The 17,713-nt window shown below is 38.1% G+C and overlaps 1 protein-coding gene across 4 annotated transcripts in view; it reads left to right on the forward strand.

The window, feature by feature from the left end:
• Window positions 1–17,713, forward strand: part of ODAD2 (outer dynein arm docking complex subunit 2) — a 201,685-nt gene that overhangs the window by 119,352 nt on the left and 64,620 nt on the right. For all 4 annotated transcript variants that reach the window (XM_037837367.1, XM_037837369.1, XM_037837368.1 and 1 more), the window contains 2 exons: window positions 8,468–8,656; window positions 9,901–10,122. In XM_037837367.1, coding sequence (XP_037693295.1) covers window positions 8,468–8,656; window positions 9,901–10,122 — 411 coding nt within the window. The remainder of the gene's footprint in view (window positions 1–8,467; window positions 8,657–9,900; window positions 10,123–17,713) is intronic.

Below are 17,713 nucleotides of genomic sequence, written 5' to 3' on the forward strand. Positions count from 1 at the left end.
CACTTGTTTCACTCTTTTCTCATTCTGCTAATCAGCATGAATCATTTAAATTGTCTTTACTTTGAATTCACTGATTCTTCTGCCAGCTTCAATCTGCTGTGAAACCCTCTAGGGAATTTTTCATTTTCATTTATTGAGGTCTTCAACTCCAGTATTTGTTTGGTTCCTTTGAATTTTTCTATATCTTTTTTGAGTTTCTCATATTGTTCATTCTTTGTTTTCCTGACGTCCTCTAATTCTTTTTCTGTATGTTCCTTTGTCTCCTTGAGCACATTGACGTTTAAAAGTCTTTGTCTGGTATGTTCAAAGTATGGTCTTCCTTGTTGATGGATTCTGGATTTTTATCTTATTCCTTCAGATAGACCATCAAATCCTGTTTCTTTGTCTTGTAATCTTTCATTTCACACTTCACATTTTACTATTTTAAAATGTTAACTCTGGGATTTCATCCCTGAGCTGGATTCATTAATTCAAATGCCCCATCTCCTCCCTATGAAATCAACTTTCTCCCCCTCTTGAGTGGCCTATTGTCTGACTTAAAGCAGGTACTCCTTTGCCCCAGGATGCTTGGATTTCATTGTTTCTTTTACTGCAAACTGCTTCTACCTGCAGGGAGAGTTCTGGGAGGGTGAACCAGAGATGAATTTCCTTGTTTAGTCTTTCATGCTGCCATGCAATAGATTTGCTCTGACCTCTGGCATCCTATATGGTCATAGGGGTTAGTCTGCTCCCTCTGAAACAGAGCCAGGAACCCATAATGGGAGTGTAGGCTGGCTCCACATCATGCTGGAGAAGGGGAGGAGAGGAGTCAGCAGGGGCACCGTGAGCTTCTCCTACCATTTTAAAAGCTGCATTTTCTTGATTTGGCACTCATCCAGTTACTGCAATCCTTTAACTGTTTTCCAGAGCTCAGAGGAGATGGCTCTGCCAGTTTTTGCTGATTGTTAAGGATTCCAAAGGGAAATGGCACCCTGGAGTGTCTAACACTGCCATCTTGGTTGAATGGAAACCGGCCAGCGTAGCTGCTTATTGCATTTGACAAATGCTTGGGGATAGGTCTTTCCTCACTGAATGAGCTGAATAAGGTCAAGTAGAGACAAGCCTTGTGAATGGGGGTTTTTCTGGGTGCTGCCATACAGCACAAATAGTGGCAGTTCTCTTGGTATGGGCCTTTTGAGTGGTCTCCAATCCCATCATGCCCTTCCTGTGGCTGCTAGGATGCTGGCACTCACAGCTATTGTGGTTGGGAGCCTCCTGGTTTCAGGCTACTGGAGAGCTTGGGAGAGAACCTTGAGAATAGGGAAAGTTAAAACATGGTAACTTTCTGAGAGTCAACTGTTCTTTCTGAGCATTAACCTCTTAAAAAAAATACTCCTGGAATTTTTGCAAGCCTTTAGTTAATTTCCAGATTTCTAAAAAGTTGATTTTCCCAATTTTTGCCTGTTTCTCACTGCTTTTATGGAGGAGCAGGCTTTTGGAGGTACTTACTCCACCATTCCAGAAGTGCTTTTCCTGTATTTATTCATTAAGTAAATGTGGATACTTTGGTTAATCATTTTGACACTGATGCCATGATTTTGGAAGTAGCAGCACCACAATTTCATGATTATCTAGAAAAATGATTCTCCACTTTCGCTAAACATTACAATAATCTTCAGAGTTTTTAAAAATTTTTCTGGTGCCAGAACCCCACCCCTAACCAGTTCAATCTGTATTATTGAGATTGAGATCAGGACATTAATATTTCTTAAAAGAAAATCCCCCCAGGTGACTATAATGTGAAAACCAGGGCTGGGGACCATTTATCTAGATATTTATTTTTGCATCCCCACAACACAAAACATACATTTCTGAGGCACCTAATTTGTCAAATGAATGAATGAATAAAGTAGTTTTAATGATAAAGAATAAACATAACAGATTTATTATCTAATGCCAGTCAAGGATATATTTTTTTTCAAACCCTTCTTTAGATTAAATAAGTAGGAATTAAGTGGGAAAATAAGTAAGAAAATGCTTGTTGCTGCCTGAGTTCTATATATTGAACAAAAAACAAGGGTGAATTATTTAGGAAATCAAATAAATTTTAAGTGGTTATTCATTAGGTTGATATTTTTACTTACAAACTATTAATAACAAATGCATTATTTTGATGATAGCTTATATTTTGGGGGGGAAGGTTTCAATGCTTTAAATACTAAAGCATATTAGACAAAGATGAGGATTCAAAGCTATGCAAACCTTCATTCATCTATTGATTCAACAACTCGTTTACTCTCTCTGGGGGAAATACAAACACATTGACTACATTCTCTACACTTAGGAGTTCATATTCTGGTAACTGAAGGAAAGCTTTAGCTTTCAAAATAAGTAATTTTCTTTTTATTTAAAAAATTATTTAAGTTTATAAAATCCATGAGTTATTTCTCAAAGTTAACATTTTATTGAAAAGTTTTTAGTAGTTGGTAATCATCCATGGATTTGTCAGTAAATACGGAAAATGCATAATGCCATTAAAGAAACAATATAAAGATGATTTTTGTTGATAATTAGCTTATATATAGAGGGAGATTCCATGCATTTTAAATTATAGGCTGTTTGAACAAATTGAATTTTGACAACTTTAGCTTTTAAAATATTTTGAACTATAAAATACTCTTGCTTTTTGTCTGGAAAAATAATGGTGACAGTATTTTTCAATGAAAAACTAAAAAGCTTTGTAAGTAAGGCTTTATTTTGTCAGGTGAGAAAAACATTATTCATTTTCAAAAGTTTTCTAAAATAATAACAAAAGCAGCTGACAGTTCTGGCTTCTTAGCAGGAGCCAGACACCTTGCTTTGTGCTTCATAAGTATCTTTTTAACAACCCTTAAGAGTTGAATACTACTAATAGCCCCATTTTAAAGATGAGGAAATTTAAGCTTTAAGAAGTAAAATAGCTTACCTAAAACCACATAACTAACTGTGGAATTTGGATGTGCCCCCAGCTGTTCTTACATTAGGACTTAAACTCTTAACCCATCAGTTTCCAAACTTTGATGTTCTTCGGAATCACCTAGAGAGCTTTTAAAGCTACAGATGCTAGCTCCCACCCCAAACATTCTGATTTAATTAATGGGGTGCAACTTGGGTTTAGGGAGTTCTAAAAGCTCCCCAGGAGATTCTAATTTGCAACAAATTTGGAGAACCACTGTCTTAACATTTAACATAGATTTTATTTTTAGTTAGTCAATTCTATTTATTTAACATATATTTTCTGCCTTCCTAAGGAATCAACTTTTATTTTAACGTAAGAATGCTTGGATAAATTATTTATTTCAAAATATCCAGGTAGCTCATTTGGTTTCTCAAAGCATTACATAGAAATGGATAAATTTCACCTGGTCTAAAAGCTTATTGCTTTTATGTGAAAAAAATTCAACCCAATTAATGCACTAAAGATTAGCTAGAAATTTCATTAGTGCAGGATAGATGAGTACTGGCTCTACAGTAATTCACTCAAAAAAGATATAGGGGGCTTGGGCTGAGTTCAAAGCTTAATGTGAACAAGCAGTGTATGTAACACACTAGTGGAATACAGCTGATAGGTCATGGAAGTAAGAGGCCTGTTTCTCTGAGCTCTCAGATCACATCTGGAATTCCGTGTTAAACTCTTGGTGTGTTTTAAGGGAAACTTTGATAAAGAGAGAAGAGACCCATGAAAACCATTTTATATGAAAATTGGTTAAAGGTACTGGGGATATTTCATCATAGCAGAGAAGCCAGGAAGACCAGACAACTGGCTCCGAACACTAGAAGATATTCATGAAAAGGATGGTGACGGGCATGTAATGTTAGATTTCAGGTTCATTATGAGTAATGAACATTTTGATGGAAAAATGTGATGTAACAGACACAACAACAGAAAAGATTGGGAAACAAGCTCTTCATAAGTTGGAGAGTCCTTGTCTTTGGAGTATAATATTTCATGTGGTTAACTTTTTATCTTTCCCCAAGATTATGGTTTCAAGTTTTGTTCTTAGCTTGACCATGTCACTCAACTATTCAGAATCCTCTGGCTGAATCTTAACAGGAAATTGCTTTACTCATCTTAATGAATCTGTTGGTTACTGGGTTCAAGGGGGGGAAAGTAATATATATTAGTATATAAACTCACACATAGATTTATAAGTGATAGCAATTTTCTGATAATATGCTTAGATTTGTTTAGCACCTTGTACTTGTTATAAAATTCTTGCAAATACGTCATTGGCTAGGCATGTCACTTAATTAAATCTATAAGCCCCTGGATACACAATGGTGCCTCAAAATATAAACCTCCGCATTAATGGAACATTGCATCTAAAGCAGAATCCACACAGGTCATAATAAAATGGAAAAATCACTGTTGTCCATGATAGCTAAGAAAATTGTTTCAATTAGACCAGGGAAGCAGAAAAAAAAATCAGAAGCGCTAAATTTATTTTCTTTATTTTTCTTGTGATTTAATTGCATAAAGCCACCCTCAAAGTGTAATGAATTTTATGCTATGTAAATCCAGACTATGAGGATTGTATCATTTATTTTGCCTGAAAGTAATCTGTATTTCTTTTCAGTTCAGAAGATAAAGGGTAATAATTGATATTCTAGTTTAGATTTTGAAAAACTGCATGTGAGAGTGTAAGGCAATTCTAAATGAGCAATAATTTTTTTCAAACTGTGGAATTTGTTAACTACTAGGAACAGAGCAAAAGTCTTATGATAGAACCACACAAACAAGCTCTCTGTTCTCCTTGGGTACATATAGGTTGTATTTATAATTTTAAAAGGTTTAATTTATTGAATGTACTTTGAGGACAAGATTTGCCTGTTCAGTTTTGGCTTCTCTGACACGCTATTACTGGGAATGTAGCATTTTTGAAATTTTTTACATGTAATGTGCTACTTTTAAATCTTTTTCAAATATTGCATTATGTATCAGTGGTCTCTATATGGCACAAAGTGGTGTTTTTATAGCTCTTCTGGTTAAAAAAGTTTTGTCCTGAGTCATGTTATGCTTGCCTTGTGTGTGCTTTAGCGTTGCATTATGTATATCTCACCTCATCAGACCACTGCCAATTCCTTCTGCTGGAGGCAGGAGAAGGAATTTCATACCCATTAGTTTAATTGCACTATGCCAAAACATCCAGTTTTCTGTTTTATTCATTAATCTGTAAATAATGTCTGAATATTTTCCTATTAGTTGAATTTTAACCAAACATCGCTATTTTGCTGTTTTATGTTTTTCATCTTATTTATGTGCTTGACTCAGTTTTGCTTAATTTGAACTTAACAGCTTTTCCAATTTATCCTACCATTCAAACTCTAACAGCAGTAGGAAGGTGTTTCATATTCTCTCTCAGTGACTGTTGCTGTTTGTCTTAGCAAACGTCACGGGCAAAATAACTTGACTTCTTTGTAACTGTTAAGCCTCCTAAACTGTAACGATCCTTCTGATTGTTTAGAAGCTAGGTCTCATATGATAAATACAATTCTTGGGTGCTTCCAAGTCTAAGCCTAGAGGATAGAGTGAAAATGCACTGAATGGGCAATCAGGAAATCTAAGGTTAATTTTTAGTTTTGTCACTAACTATCTGTGAATCTTGAGCAAATCCCCTAACCTTTGCAGCCCCTGTGGAAATTAAATGGGGGATATTGTGCCTTTCTTGGGGCAGTGTCGTGAGAATCAGATGAGATGATATATGTCCAAGTTCTTTGTAAACTGCAAAATAAATAAATAATTTAGTAATTAGGCTAATTACTACTTTTATGTTTATTAAAGGTCTTCCTACTACAAATGAAAATTTGAATTGTGCATATCCAGTATTGCACCCACGATGAAATTGGCAGAGACTAGTTTTTAAGACATGTGAGAAGGTGGAAAATGTGGTGAATTTGCCCAGTCGTTTAGTATTAGCAAAAGACGGTTCTGGCAGGGCAATTACTTTTTCCAGCCTCAAATGTACTGTCTTCCTTTCCGTAGAAACTATGTGAGGCAAGACGTCATGTGTTTGAAATCTTTAAACCTAAAAAGAAAAAATAAATTTTAAAAAATCTCACCTTCAAAACAAATAAGCAAACTTCGGAGGGGCATTGAAGCTTTCGTGTTAACATTTCACCATCTCACAGACTGTAAACATTACAAGCCCTTGGTGAGCTGTGCCCGTGAACTCACTGAGACTTCGGCTCCCTGTCCCTCATACCAGGCACCTTAGGGAGTTCTTGGATCAGAGGCAGATGTGATCACTTTTGTTATTTTTTCCAGTACGGCCCCACGGCTGGACTTACTGTTCTTAACTGATAAAGCCAGGAGAGAATCAGGAAGCCGTCGGCATTTGAGAAGTTGACTCTGGTGTAGCAAGACCAAATTGATATTTGGCTGGTTAAAATGATCTCATCCATTTATGTTTCATCATCCATAGCTGATACTCTTTGCTTTTTAGTGTTATGGTGATGACTGTCTTAAAAATACAGTCCGCTTCATTCTTGTCATTTTATTTTTATAATTCCACAAACATTTATTGATTGTCCACAGTGTGACAGGCAGGAGTCTATGTCATAAGAGAGAATCAAAGAAGAAAAAGACCAGGTAGCTTTATTCTTGAAGAGCTCAGGAATTAATGAGAGAAGCAAAGAATTATAATAATTAAAATACAATGAACAGAAGTCGACCTGTGCCATTGGCTGCAAATGGCCAAGCCAGATTTTAGGGTTAGCTGATTTAGCAGTCAGCAATGTCATCAAAGGCCCAGGCTATTCTCCTCTTTCTGTTTTGCCATTCTCTGTGTTACTGTAATGATTCCGTCTTCTGAATAGTAAATCATTCCTAGAAAATTCCCAGGAGACTTCCTCTCAGACCTCATTGTCATATCTGGCTCACCCCTAACCAAATAATTGGCAAGGGCAGTGAGACTTCCATTATGGGCTTCTGCCAATCAGGAATTAGCATAGAGACACTCTCCTGATTCTGGGGTGTGAGAGGTAGACACCCAAACAAAACCAAGACGTGGCCAGCAGGAGAGAATGGGGCCATGGATTTTGGAGAAACCCATCCTCTACAGTAGGGTGGAGGGGAGGACGTGGCCCATACTGACAAGTGGAGTGGGGGAAACTTCACCTGGGAGAAGTTATTTAAACTGTTGTTAAAAGATGAATTGGGTCAGCAGGCTGAGTAAGAGTTTGCAGGAATTCGGAAGGATGTCCAGGTAAAGATGTGAAAGAACCTGGACCTTCAGGGAGCATCAGTGACTCTATGAGGCTGGATGACAGTTTATGCAAAAGACTATATGGCAAATACGAGGAGCATGATGTTGGACCAGATTGGGAAAAGACTTGCATGCCAGGCTAAGGATTTAGGGTCTTTGCTCTACTATGAAGGAAATGAAGCCAATAGGGGATTTTGAGAAATCGTCCAGTCCTTTAGTCAGTGTCTCTCTAGTGTTTTGGAGCCTGATATGCATTCTTCACTAGGCTAGGCCAGCAGATTGGGACTTATCCTTTAATCGATTATTTAATCAATCGTCCTCAACCTCCCCTGTCAAATCGCTAAGTCCTCACAAACTATCCCCACCTCTTATCTGAGCTAGGGAAATAGCCTCTGAGTTCCCAGTCCCATTCTTTACCCTGCCCCAACCCTGCACCCTGTGATCCTGAGATACAAGATTGAGAACATCTGATTCCTACACCCGTTCGCACATACCCACTTAGCCTCTCCCGTGGCTGACAAATGCCCTTCAAATGAACTCCAAACCCCTTATGATGGCTTAGTAGACCCTTCAAGATCTGACCTCTTCAGTCTCATTTCCCTCATGATCCCTTCTCTGCTCTATGATCTAACTGTCCAGATCTAAAAAGAAGTCACCTTTCTCTCACTCTCAGACCTATTCCACCTGGTGATTCCTCCACCCCCAAACCCCTTCCCACTGGAAAACTACTCATCCCTGAGGCCTTAGCTTACAAACATCCTCTTGGGGAGGCAGTCATTGCATCTACACTAGCTGAGAGCCCTTTGTTGTGTGTACTTGTGGCATCTTCATCTCCCCCTGCTTAGTGCTATTCATTGTACGTGTCATCTTTCTCCATACCCGTCTTCCCACTAGACTGTAAGCGGCCAGATGGCAGAACAGCTTATTGCGTGTTTGCTGCCGTTCCCCCAGTACCAGCACGGTGACTCACATATGATAGATGTTCAGTTAATATTTGTTGGAATGTAATTTTGGGTGTCTACGTATGTATGTATGTGTAATATGTACATATATACACCTACTTCAGACATACATATATAGAAATTATGTATCATATATAAACTGAATTTGTCTTTCACACCAAAGGTATACCTCACAGCCTTATCTCTGCTCTCAGCTTTTTTTTTTTTTTTTTTTTTTCCCAAATAAAAGCATAAGTATAGGGAGTTTTTTGATACCATTTTTCATTTTTATTTTTAATCTAGGATGCTGGAGAGATGGTTCGTTCCTTTGTTGGTGGTTTGGAACTTGTTGTCAATTTACTGAAATCAGATAACAAAGAAGTTCTGGCGAGTATATGTGCTGCTATTACCAATATCGCAAAAGATCAAGAAAATTTAGCTGTTATTACAGATCATGGAGTTGTCCCTTTATTGTCCAAACTAGCAAATACAGTAAGTACCACACACATACACCCTTTTTCTTTTTAATGCATCATGCAATAAGATATCATGGTGTAGTGGCAAAATCAACAACTTTGAAATCAGGATACCTGGACACGAGTTAAATACCCATCACTTAGGAGGCAGGCAATTTTGGTCAACTCATTGAAATTTCTCTGAGACTAATATATGTGAAAATGTATTTTGAACTGTAAAATGTTACTATGCAAGGTCCTTGTAAAATAGAGGCTGTTATTTCGTTTGCCACTGGTAAATAAAGTGATGCAAATAGAAGGCCCATTATGTAACTATCTTCTCCATCACTGCCATCATCATTGTTATCCTTTGGCTCACTGTTAAGCCAAACATTATAAGTTAAATGTGCCTCCCCCAGCTTAGCAAGCTTGGATGGATGACATTCTTGAGTGAGAAGCCTTGGCAATCATTGAATTTTTACCTAGAGCTGTGCCAGATAGAATAAGCAGCCTAGAGAGAAAATGACTTCACCGTGACCAGAAGTGTTTGCTCATAGCTTGGACTACCACTAGGCCACCTGCTATAGGGAAGAAATTCAAACATTGGAAAGATGCTTGGACTAGAAGACTTTGTAGGGTCAGTCTAACACTGAGTTCCCAAGAGTATCTGCTGGGTTCAGTTAAGGACTGAAGTTGTTGCCTGAATCGAGAGAATGGTATAATTAGTAAACAGAAAACCATATCCAATTCAGTGATATTATACCTCTGCAAGGTAATTACATTCACACAGAAGGATTTGAAAATTAGAAAACATACAACATGAAATTATGTCTGCTGCACTTCCACTTGAGAATCGAGCTGTATCATTGATATAGAAGTTTCCCTAGGGTGAAGAGGGAGAGTTAGTCCAATTATCCCAGTTAGTGAAATATTCCCTTAAGAATATCCAACATTCTTTAAATATTTTTGTTACTGGCCAATCTATAATTTTGTGTTCTTAGCAGACTGACTCACCGAGAAATTGAACTTTAAGCAAATGACTGATGTGAGACACCTGGTGCCTTTGGGTTACACTGAGTTCATAAACTGAGGGTGCTTGGACTGAACCAGGGTCCATCGGTGGCCCCCCAAGGCCCCAGTTCCCTCCTGAGACCCTGCCTAAGCAGCCAGCTAGCCCTCTGGACTCACTGACTTCTTAGTGGGTCATAAGAATCCAGTGCATAAACCTAATATCATAGGATTATTAAAATGCCTATCCCACAATCCATCTTCCCTGTGCAGAATAACGATAAATTGAGGCGCCATTTGGCAGAAGCGATTTCGCATTGCTGTATGTGGGGCAGAAATAAAGTGGCCTTCGGCGAGCACAAGGCAGTGGCTCCATTAGTGCGTTACCTGAAATCAAACGACACCAACGTGCACCGTGCGACAGCCCAGGCCTTGTACCAGCTGTCAGAAGAAGCGGACAACTGCATCACCATGCACGAGAACGGAGCCGTGAAGGTAGGGTGGAGCAACTTGTGTTTTAGTCCCAGTTTGGTAAATGTGGGTTGAAAGAACTTGGGTAATTCTAAGGTTTGACTACAAGTGGTATTTGGACCAACACACTGCCTCCCTGTTGGGTCTTGGCTGCAGGTGAGCTGTGTCGTCACCATTATGCTGTAGAAAAGTTGCAGGGCAATAGAATCTTACAAATCAAGGGACATAAAATTACTTAGTAAAATAAGTAATTGTTCCATAATTTGAATCTGATTAAAGGAAAGATACAGCACATGAACAATCAATAGTATTCGTAATTATATTTAATGTATTATTTACTTAGCATTTAAATAATAAATAAGAGGCATATCCATAGGCATCAACTGAATAGCAAAAGATCTGGCTTTAAATAAGATAAGAGTCTTAACAATGATAACCAAGGACCAATTCAGAGCCGTGATTTTTTTAAAAGTCCATGAAATAGGTTTTCTTTGCCTTTAACCTATATGTAGGTAGGAGAGTTTCTGCATAAAGTCTTTAATGTATCTGCTCATTGGAAACCACCTAGAGCTTCTGGATTGAATATTTGGATGACAGTAATTATGAAAATTGCTTACAGTATGTGAACAGCTTACGTGTGTAAGAAGAATGGATTTAAATAATTAGTTGTTTCCTTTTCTCTGGCTTGTTTCCTTGTGCAATGTAATTTTGCTGTTTATTGCCTCAATTAGGAGTCTATGGCAACCAGAAGTGTTTGACCTTTTGAGATGCCTGCCCAAAGTGGGCTTTATCTTTTAGACGAGAGTTAATTAAGACTCCAGCTAGCCATATGTAGTCAAATCTACATGTGCCAAATATGAGACATCTTAGGAGGAAGAAGAAACTTGAAAAACCAATATTATTTTGGGTTGATTGTTTTAATTTATCTTTCAAACCTATTGTAGTTGAGGAATAGGATGTTGATTTTTCTGATATTAAATCTAATTTACATTTAAATGTGTCAACCTTTCCATTATAAATCTGTTTTTGTGGCACATAAGTTAGACCAAATTAGTTTCTTCAAGCAAAAACTTGGCATGAAAAGCAGCTTTTAAACTAAGTACCAATATAAAATATATATAGGAATGTTAACTTTATATTGCTAACAAATGATTTAAAATGCTGTCACTTCTATAAGCTCATGTCCACACTTCCAAAAAGAAGACATTTCAAACTTGAAATTGTACATTCTATAACTGAAAAAGAACTTGTACTGACTAACATGCTCTACAGGATACAGTCCTGAAAAAAATAAGGCTATAAAATTTAAGTAGTCTACAAAAGTGTCTGACATACAACATATGCCTAGAAAATTGCCATTCGGTTTAGGAAGAGGATTTCTCCACTATTCCAGGATTTTATTTATCTAAAATATAATAAGGTTGAATGCTGTGCTTCGGCTGATCTGTATGCCAGGTGCAGGCAGAGCTCTCAGCGTTGTCTCCTCATGAATGTCTGTGGATATTCCACAGCCGCCTGTGAATTGGATTCTGCAGGGCCGAGTGTCCCATCTGGCTCACCCACCCCCATGGCTTGTGTATATTAGAAAAAAGAGGCAATAAAGTTGGGGTGAAGAGGCAGGAAAGAGAAAGGGAAAGAAAGTAGGGTTTGTTGTGCTGCCAACTCTCCTGGATCATCTTGAGGAATCTCGGGGGCCTCTGCGCCTTGTGTGTCTGCACTCCTAACCACCTGTTATTTCTACTTGACGCTAATGGTGAAGCACAGGATAATTGGGGAGCGGGGTAAGCTACTCTGTTGTGATATAGAGACGGGCCTTACTGGTGTGTGTGTGTTGGGGGGGGGGCGGTATCTGTACAAATGTACAATGTGGAGACGTGGAGGTGAGTCTCCCTTTGTCTGCCCTCCCCACCCTCAGACCCCTTCCCGACCCCCCACCTCACTCCTGCTCTGAGCCTGAGTTGTGGGCAGCAGGAGAAGCATAAGAACCTGTGTCTTCCTTCTCTGATTGTCATTAAGTTGGAAAACGGCCTGGTAACCCAGGAGCTGGTAGAATAAATGGCAGTTGGTAGTTGTTTGGGAATGGGGAATAAGGGAAACAGACAAATCAAAAATGACTCCAGGTGGCAGGTTAGATGAAGGGGAAGATGCATCAACCGTGATAATGCGAAAAATACTTGACACAGCAGGGCCAGGCTGCATCCAGGTGCTGCTCACCTGAACTGCCCAGGCTCTGGCATCATCGTTACCCCTTGCCCATCTCCATCAATCAGGTCACTGTCCCCTTAGGCTGGTGGCATCGTGATTGTGCAGGCACAGGATGTAGCTGCTAACATTTCTGACTTTGAATACATGTGAACTGTAGCCATGGTTTTGGCAAATCGCTGGCTGTTTTTTTTCCCCAATTGCTACCAACCCTTGTAGCCAAAGTCTTGTGGTGTTACTTCCCAGCCCGGCAAAGATTCCAGCTGTGGCTGCCAGTGACCCGATGCTGATGGGCTCTTCAACAGTCGCCAGACCACTCTGCCTGTTCATAAGTAATTTATTCCAGGGTTAGCTCCTCGTCATGCAAGGTCCTCAACAGCAGCAGCTGACACTAGGTGACATATCTGTCTCGTGCCTACTGATATTTATTCTACAGTAACAGTGAAGGACCAGGTTTGACGGTCTGGAATATATTGAGTTCAGTTTCAGACTTGTTCAATTGGAATAGTCAGTTTCAGTTTTAGGTCTAGAACAGTGCTGTCCAATAGAAATACAATGTGAGAAACATATATAATGTTTTCTGTTAGCCACGATTTAAAGCAAAGATTAAAAACAGATAAAATTAATGTTAATAATATTTTGTTGCAGTATGTCCAAAATATTATTTCAACATGTAATTGATATTTTTAAAATGACTAATGAGATATTTTACGTTTTCTCTTTTTTTGGACCGTTGTCAAAATCCAGTGTGCATTTTTCACTTCTAGTACATCTCAGTTTGGACCAGCCCCATTTCGGGCGCTCAGCAGTGGTTACCGTATTGGGAAGCACAAGTCTGGAGTCAAAGGGGGTTGGAGAGGGGGACACTCAGCAGTGAGGTATTAGGTCTTGAATAAGGTGGATAAAATTTTTGGCAGAGTATAGAGAAGCCTGGGAAGTGTCTACATTTTCACTTAAGGAGCATGTAAACTCAGAAGAAAAGTTGTCAGTAAATTTGAGATGTTATCAGGTTAACCAGGAATTCTAGAAGCCAAAGGAAGAGTGAGTTTCTGAAAAGCATGTGTTTAAATGCTGTTAAGAGGTCAACAAAGATTTGCTGATCCATGATGTTGAAAAATAGTCCCACCTGTTAAAGCCTTTAAAAGCAAGACAAATGAGACTCTCTTCTAAATGCACTAGTAAGTCCCTTGCTCTGATAGATACAATGTGATAGGAACAATTCAATCTTTGTCCTCAACACAGTTTTACACAGATCTTCTCACAAAAATATCAGCCCAGGGACTTATATCATTGCAAAATAATGGCGAACATGGATGCAGAATTGTAGGAAATTATGTTGAAAACATACGGAGTCTAAGAGATATACCACAGTTATTTGCTAATTATAACAAAACTGTCACATAGGATAATATTATAAGGAGGGGAAGAAGTTGCAGGAAAAACTGGGCAGACAGGCCCTTTCCTAAGAAAGAAAAAGTGATGGAATTGAAAAATGAGGAGCTCCTATGAAAGGCATTAAGTTCATTCCCCCCTGGTGATGTTGGGTTTATTTTACAACTGTCTACACCAAGCAGGTGGAAGCTGCATTATGGCCCATAACTTTCTGGAAGGCAGGAAATTGAATAAATTGCATAAAATGCAGCCAGAAGTGGAGCCCAGCACGGGCAGGGCGGGATGAGAGGGGTTCGGTTTGGGAGTTGCTGAAAGGGTTTTCTTGGCTGCCTCCCAGACTCAGCACATGGGGGGAGGAGGGGTTCCAGAGAAAGGGGAAGATGGACCCAGAAGCAAACACACCCTGCAGTGTTTGAGTGCCAGAGCAGGACAAGGAAAATGTCTCCAAGTTTGCAAGTCAAATAGATGGGCTTTGGAGACTGAGGCACCCAGGAGCTCTCAGTGTATAAATGCAGTCTATATGCTTCATGTTTGATCTGTCATCTCATATTTTCTATGAAACCTCTTAAAGTAATTTTGTGCTTCTGGGTCCTTTTTCCACATTTCAGATATTGCCTGTGGCACTGGGGATTGTCCACTTGGAGATATTCTATTAAACAATTTAGCAGGACTCTTAGGTATAAGTAAATATATGTATAGATTTCTGATTTTTTTCTTGCTATTGGCATGTTTCCTTTAAAGTGAGAAAGAAATTTATGATCACATAAGGGGGCCAGTAAGTTAGGCTTAGTTCAACATGTTTAATTTTAATATTAATTAATATTAATTTAATATAGCAAATGCTTTCTTATTTCATTTTTTTTTAACTTAAAAAATTTTGATAGCTTTGTTTAGGTGTGATTGACATATATATTCACATATATTTAAAGTGTACAATTTGATAAGTTTTGACATATATAGAGATACATACATATATAGACACACATATATATATACACACACTCATGAAACCATTACCAAAATCAAGATAATGAACATTGAACATTTCCACAATCCCCCAAGGTTTCCTTGTTCCCTTTGTTCTCCCTCTCTCCCACTCCTCCCTGTCCCCAGACTACCACTAATCTACTTTCTGCCGGTATAGAGTAGTTTGCGTTTTCTGGAATTTAATATAAATGGGATCATACACTGTGTCCTTTTTTTGTTGGGCTTATTTTACTCAGCACAAGTATTTTAATATTCATTCATGTTCTTATGTATTTCAGTAGTTCACTCCTTTTTATTGCTGAGTAGTATTCCATTGTTGTATGAGTGTATCATAATGTGTTTATCCATTCCCTTGTTGATAGACATTTGGGTTATTTACAATTGTTAGCCATTACAAATAAAGCTGCTGTGAACATTTGTGTTCAGGTCTTTGTAGGGACATGGCTTTCTCTCCTCTTAGGAAAGTACCTCGGAGAAGAATGATGGCATCATGTAGTATATGTGTGTTTAACTATTGAAGAAATTGCCAAACTGTTCTCCAAAGTGGTCGTACCATTTTGCATTTCCACCAGCAGTGTATGACAGCATCCTCACCAACACTTGATATGATCCGTCTTTTTTATTTTAAACATTCAATAAGTGCGTAGTGGTATCTCATTGTGGTTTCAATTTCAATTTTCCTAATGATTAATAATGTTGAACTTCTTTCCATATGCTAATTTGCCAGCTGTATAACTTCTTTGGTAAAGTGTTCAGATTTTTTGACCATTTTTAAATTAAGTTGTTTGTTTTATTGTTATTAAGCTTTGAGAGATCTTTATATGTTCTGGGATACAAGTTGTTTGCCAGATATGTAATTTGAAAATATTTTCTCCCAGTCCATGGCTAAGCTTTTCATTCTCTAATTAATTGTGTTTGATGAAAGAAGTTCTTAATTTTGATGAGGTTCAATTAATCTTTTTTAAATGGATCATGCTTTGGTGTCATCTTTAAAGTATATTTGCCTAATACACAGTCATGAAGATTCTGTTTTCTTCCTGAGGTTTTATAATTTTAGGTTTTACATTTAGATCTATGATCCATTTTTAGTAAATTTCTGTTTATGATGCTAGGTGTGCTGGTTTGAATCTGTTATGTACCCCATCAAAGACTATGTTCTCTTGTGCCAGACCAAATATGGGTGGGATCTTTTGATTGGGTTGTTTCTACGGAGATGTGACCCAGCCCATTCAAGGGCTGGAGTCCTTAAGAGAGCTCAGGAAGAAAGAGAGAGCTCAGAGCCAATGCAGACCAAGACGCTTGGAGATGCAGACAGAAATACGTTTGGAGATGTTAAGCTAAGAGATGAAGCCCAGAGTTTTCCCTGGAGAAGCTAAGAGAGAACACCCAGATACTTAGAGAGAAATGCCCCAGGAGAAACAAGCAAAGACACACAGAAGCCGAGAGAGAGAAACTTAGACAGAAACCCAGAGACATTTTGGAGAAAGCGATGGAAACAAGAAGCTAACCCTGACAGAGGCCCAGCAAACTCCGGCCATGTGCTTCCCATGTGGCAGAGGAACCCCAGATGCTATCAGCCTTTCTTCGGAGAAGGTATCATCCTATTGATGCCTTAATTGGGAAATTTTCATGGCCTTAGAACTGTAAATTTGTGAACCAATAAACCCCCATTGTAAAAGCCTGTCCTCTTCTTTTGCATTCCAGCAGCTTTAGCAAACCAGCACACTAGATAGGAATTGAAATTCACTTTTAGGAGCATATGTTCCAGTATCATTTGTTGAAACGATTGTCCTTTCCCCCACTGAATGTCTTGAAATTTTGAAAAAAACATCAATTAAATATATTCTCTTTTGCTCCATTTTTCTATTTGTCTGTATTTATGTCAGTACCATACTGTCTTGATTACTGTAGTATAAGCACTCCTACCTTATTCTGTTTTCGGTTGTTTGGCTATTCTAGTTCTTTTACATTTCCATATGAATTTTTAAATCAGCCTGTCAATTTCTACTGAGATTTTAACTGGAATGGCATTGAATCTGTACAATTTCAGGTAGAAAACTGGCATCTTAACAATGTGTGTTTTGAACAAGGAATATCTCTCCGTTTATATAGGACTTCTTTAATATCTCTCAGCAACATTTTGTCATTTAGAAGTATAGGTCTTTCACAACTTTTCTCAGATTTATCCCTATGTATTTGATATTTTTGGATGCTACTGTGCTTGGCATTGTTTTTAAAATTTCAATTTCTGATTTGTTTATTGCAATTACATAGAAATGCAATTGATTTTGCATAGTAATCTTGTATTCTGCAGCCTTGCTAAACTCACATATTAGTTTTAGTAGGTTTTGCAGATTGCACTGGGCTTGTTACATAGGCTAGAAATTGGCAAACTTTTTCTGTTAAGGGCCAGATAGACTTATGGGCCACATATAATCTCTGTCAGATTCATCTTTGTTTATTATTATTGTTTGTTATTATTATTTTTGTTATTTACAGCTCTTCATTCTGTGGACCAAACAAAATAGGTGGTTGTTTGCCAACCCCTGACATAGACAGTCATGTCATCTGCAAATAAAGAGTTTTTGTTCTTTATTTCCAACCTGCATGCCTTTTATTTATTTTTCTTGCTGACTGCACTGGCCAGAACCTCCTGTACACTGTTGAAAAGAAGTACTGAGAGCAGATATCCTAGTCTTATTCCTAATCTTGGGGGAAAACATTCGGTCTTTCACCATTAAATATGATGTTAGCTGGAGATTTTTTGTAGATGGCCTTTTTCACACTGAGGAAGTGTCCTTCTGTTTCTACTTTGCTGAATTTTTTTTTTTTTTATCAAGAATATCTGTTGGACTTTGCCAGATGCTTTTTCTGCATCTTTGAGATGATCTTAGGTTTGTTTTTTTTCTTTTCTGGTTTGTTATTATGGTGAATTTCACTGCTTGGTTTTCAAGTGTTAAACCAACCTTGTATTCTTGGGTCAAACTGACTAGGTTATGATGTGTTATCCTTTTTATACATTTTGGGGTTCAGT

Source organism: Choloepus didactylus, chromosome 5, assembly GCF_015220235.1.
Source record: "Choloepus didactylus isolate mChoDid1 chromosome 5, mChoDid1.pri, whole genome shotgun sequence".
Taxonomy (NCBI): Eukaryota; Metazoa; Chordata; class Mammalia; order Pilosa; family Megalonychidae; genus Choloepus; species Choloepus didactylus.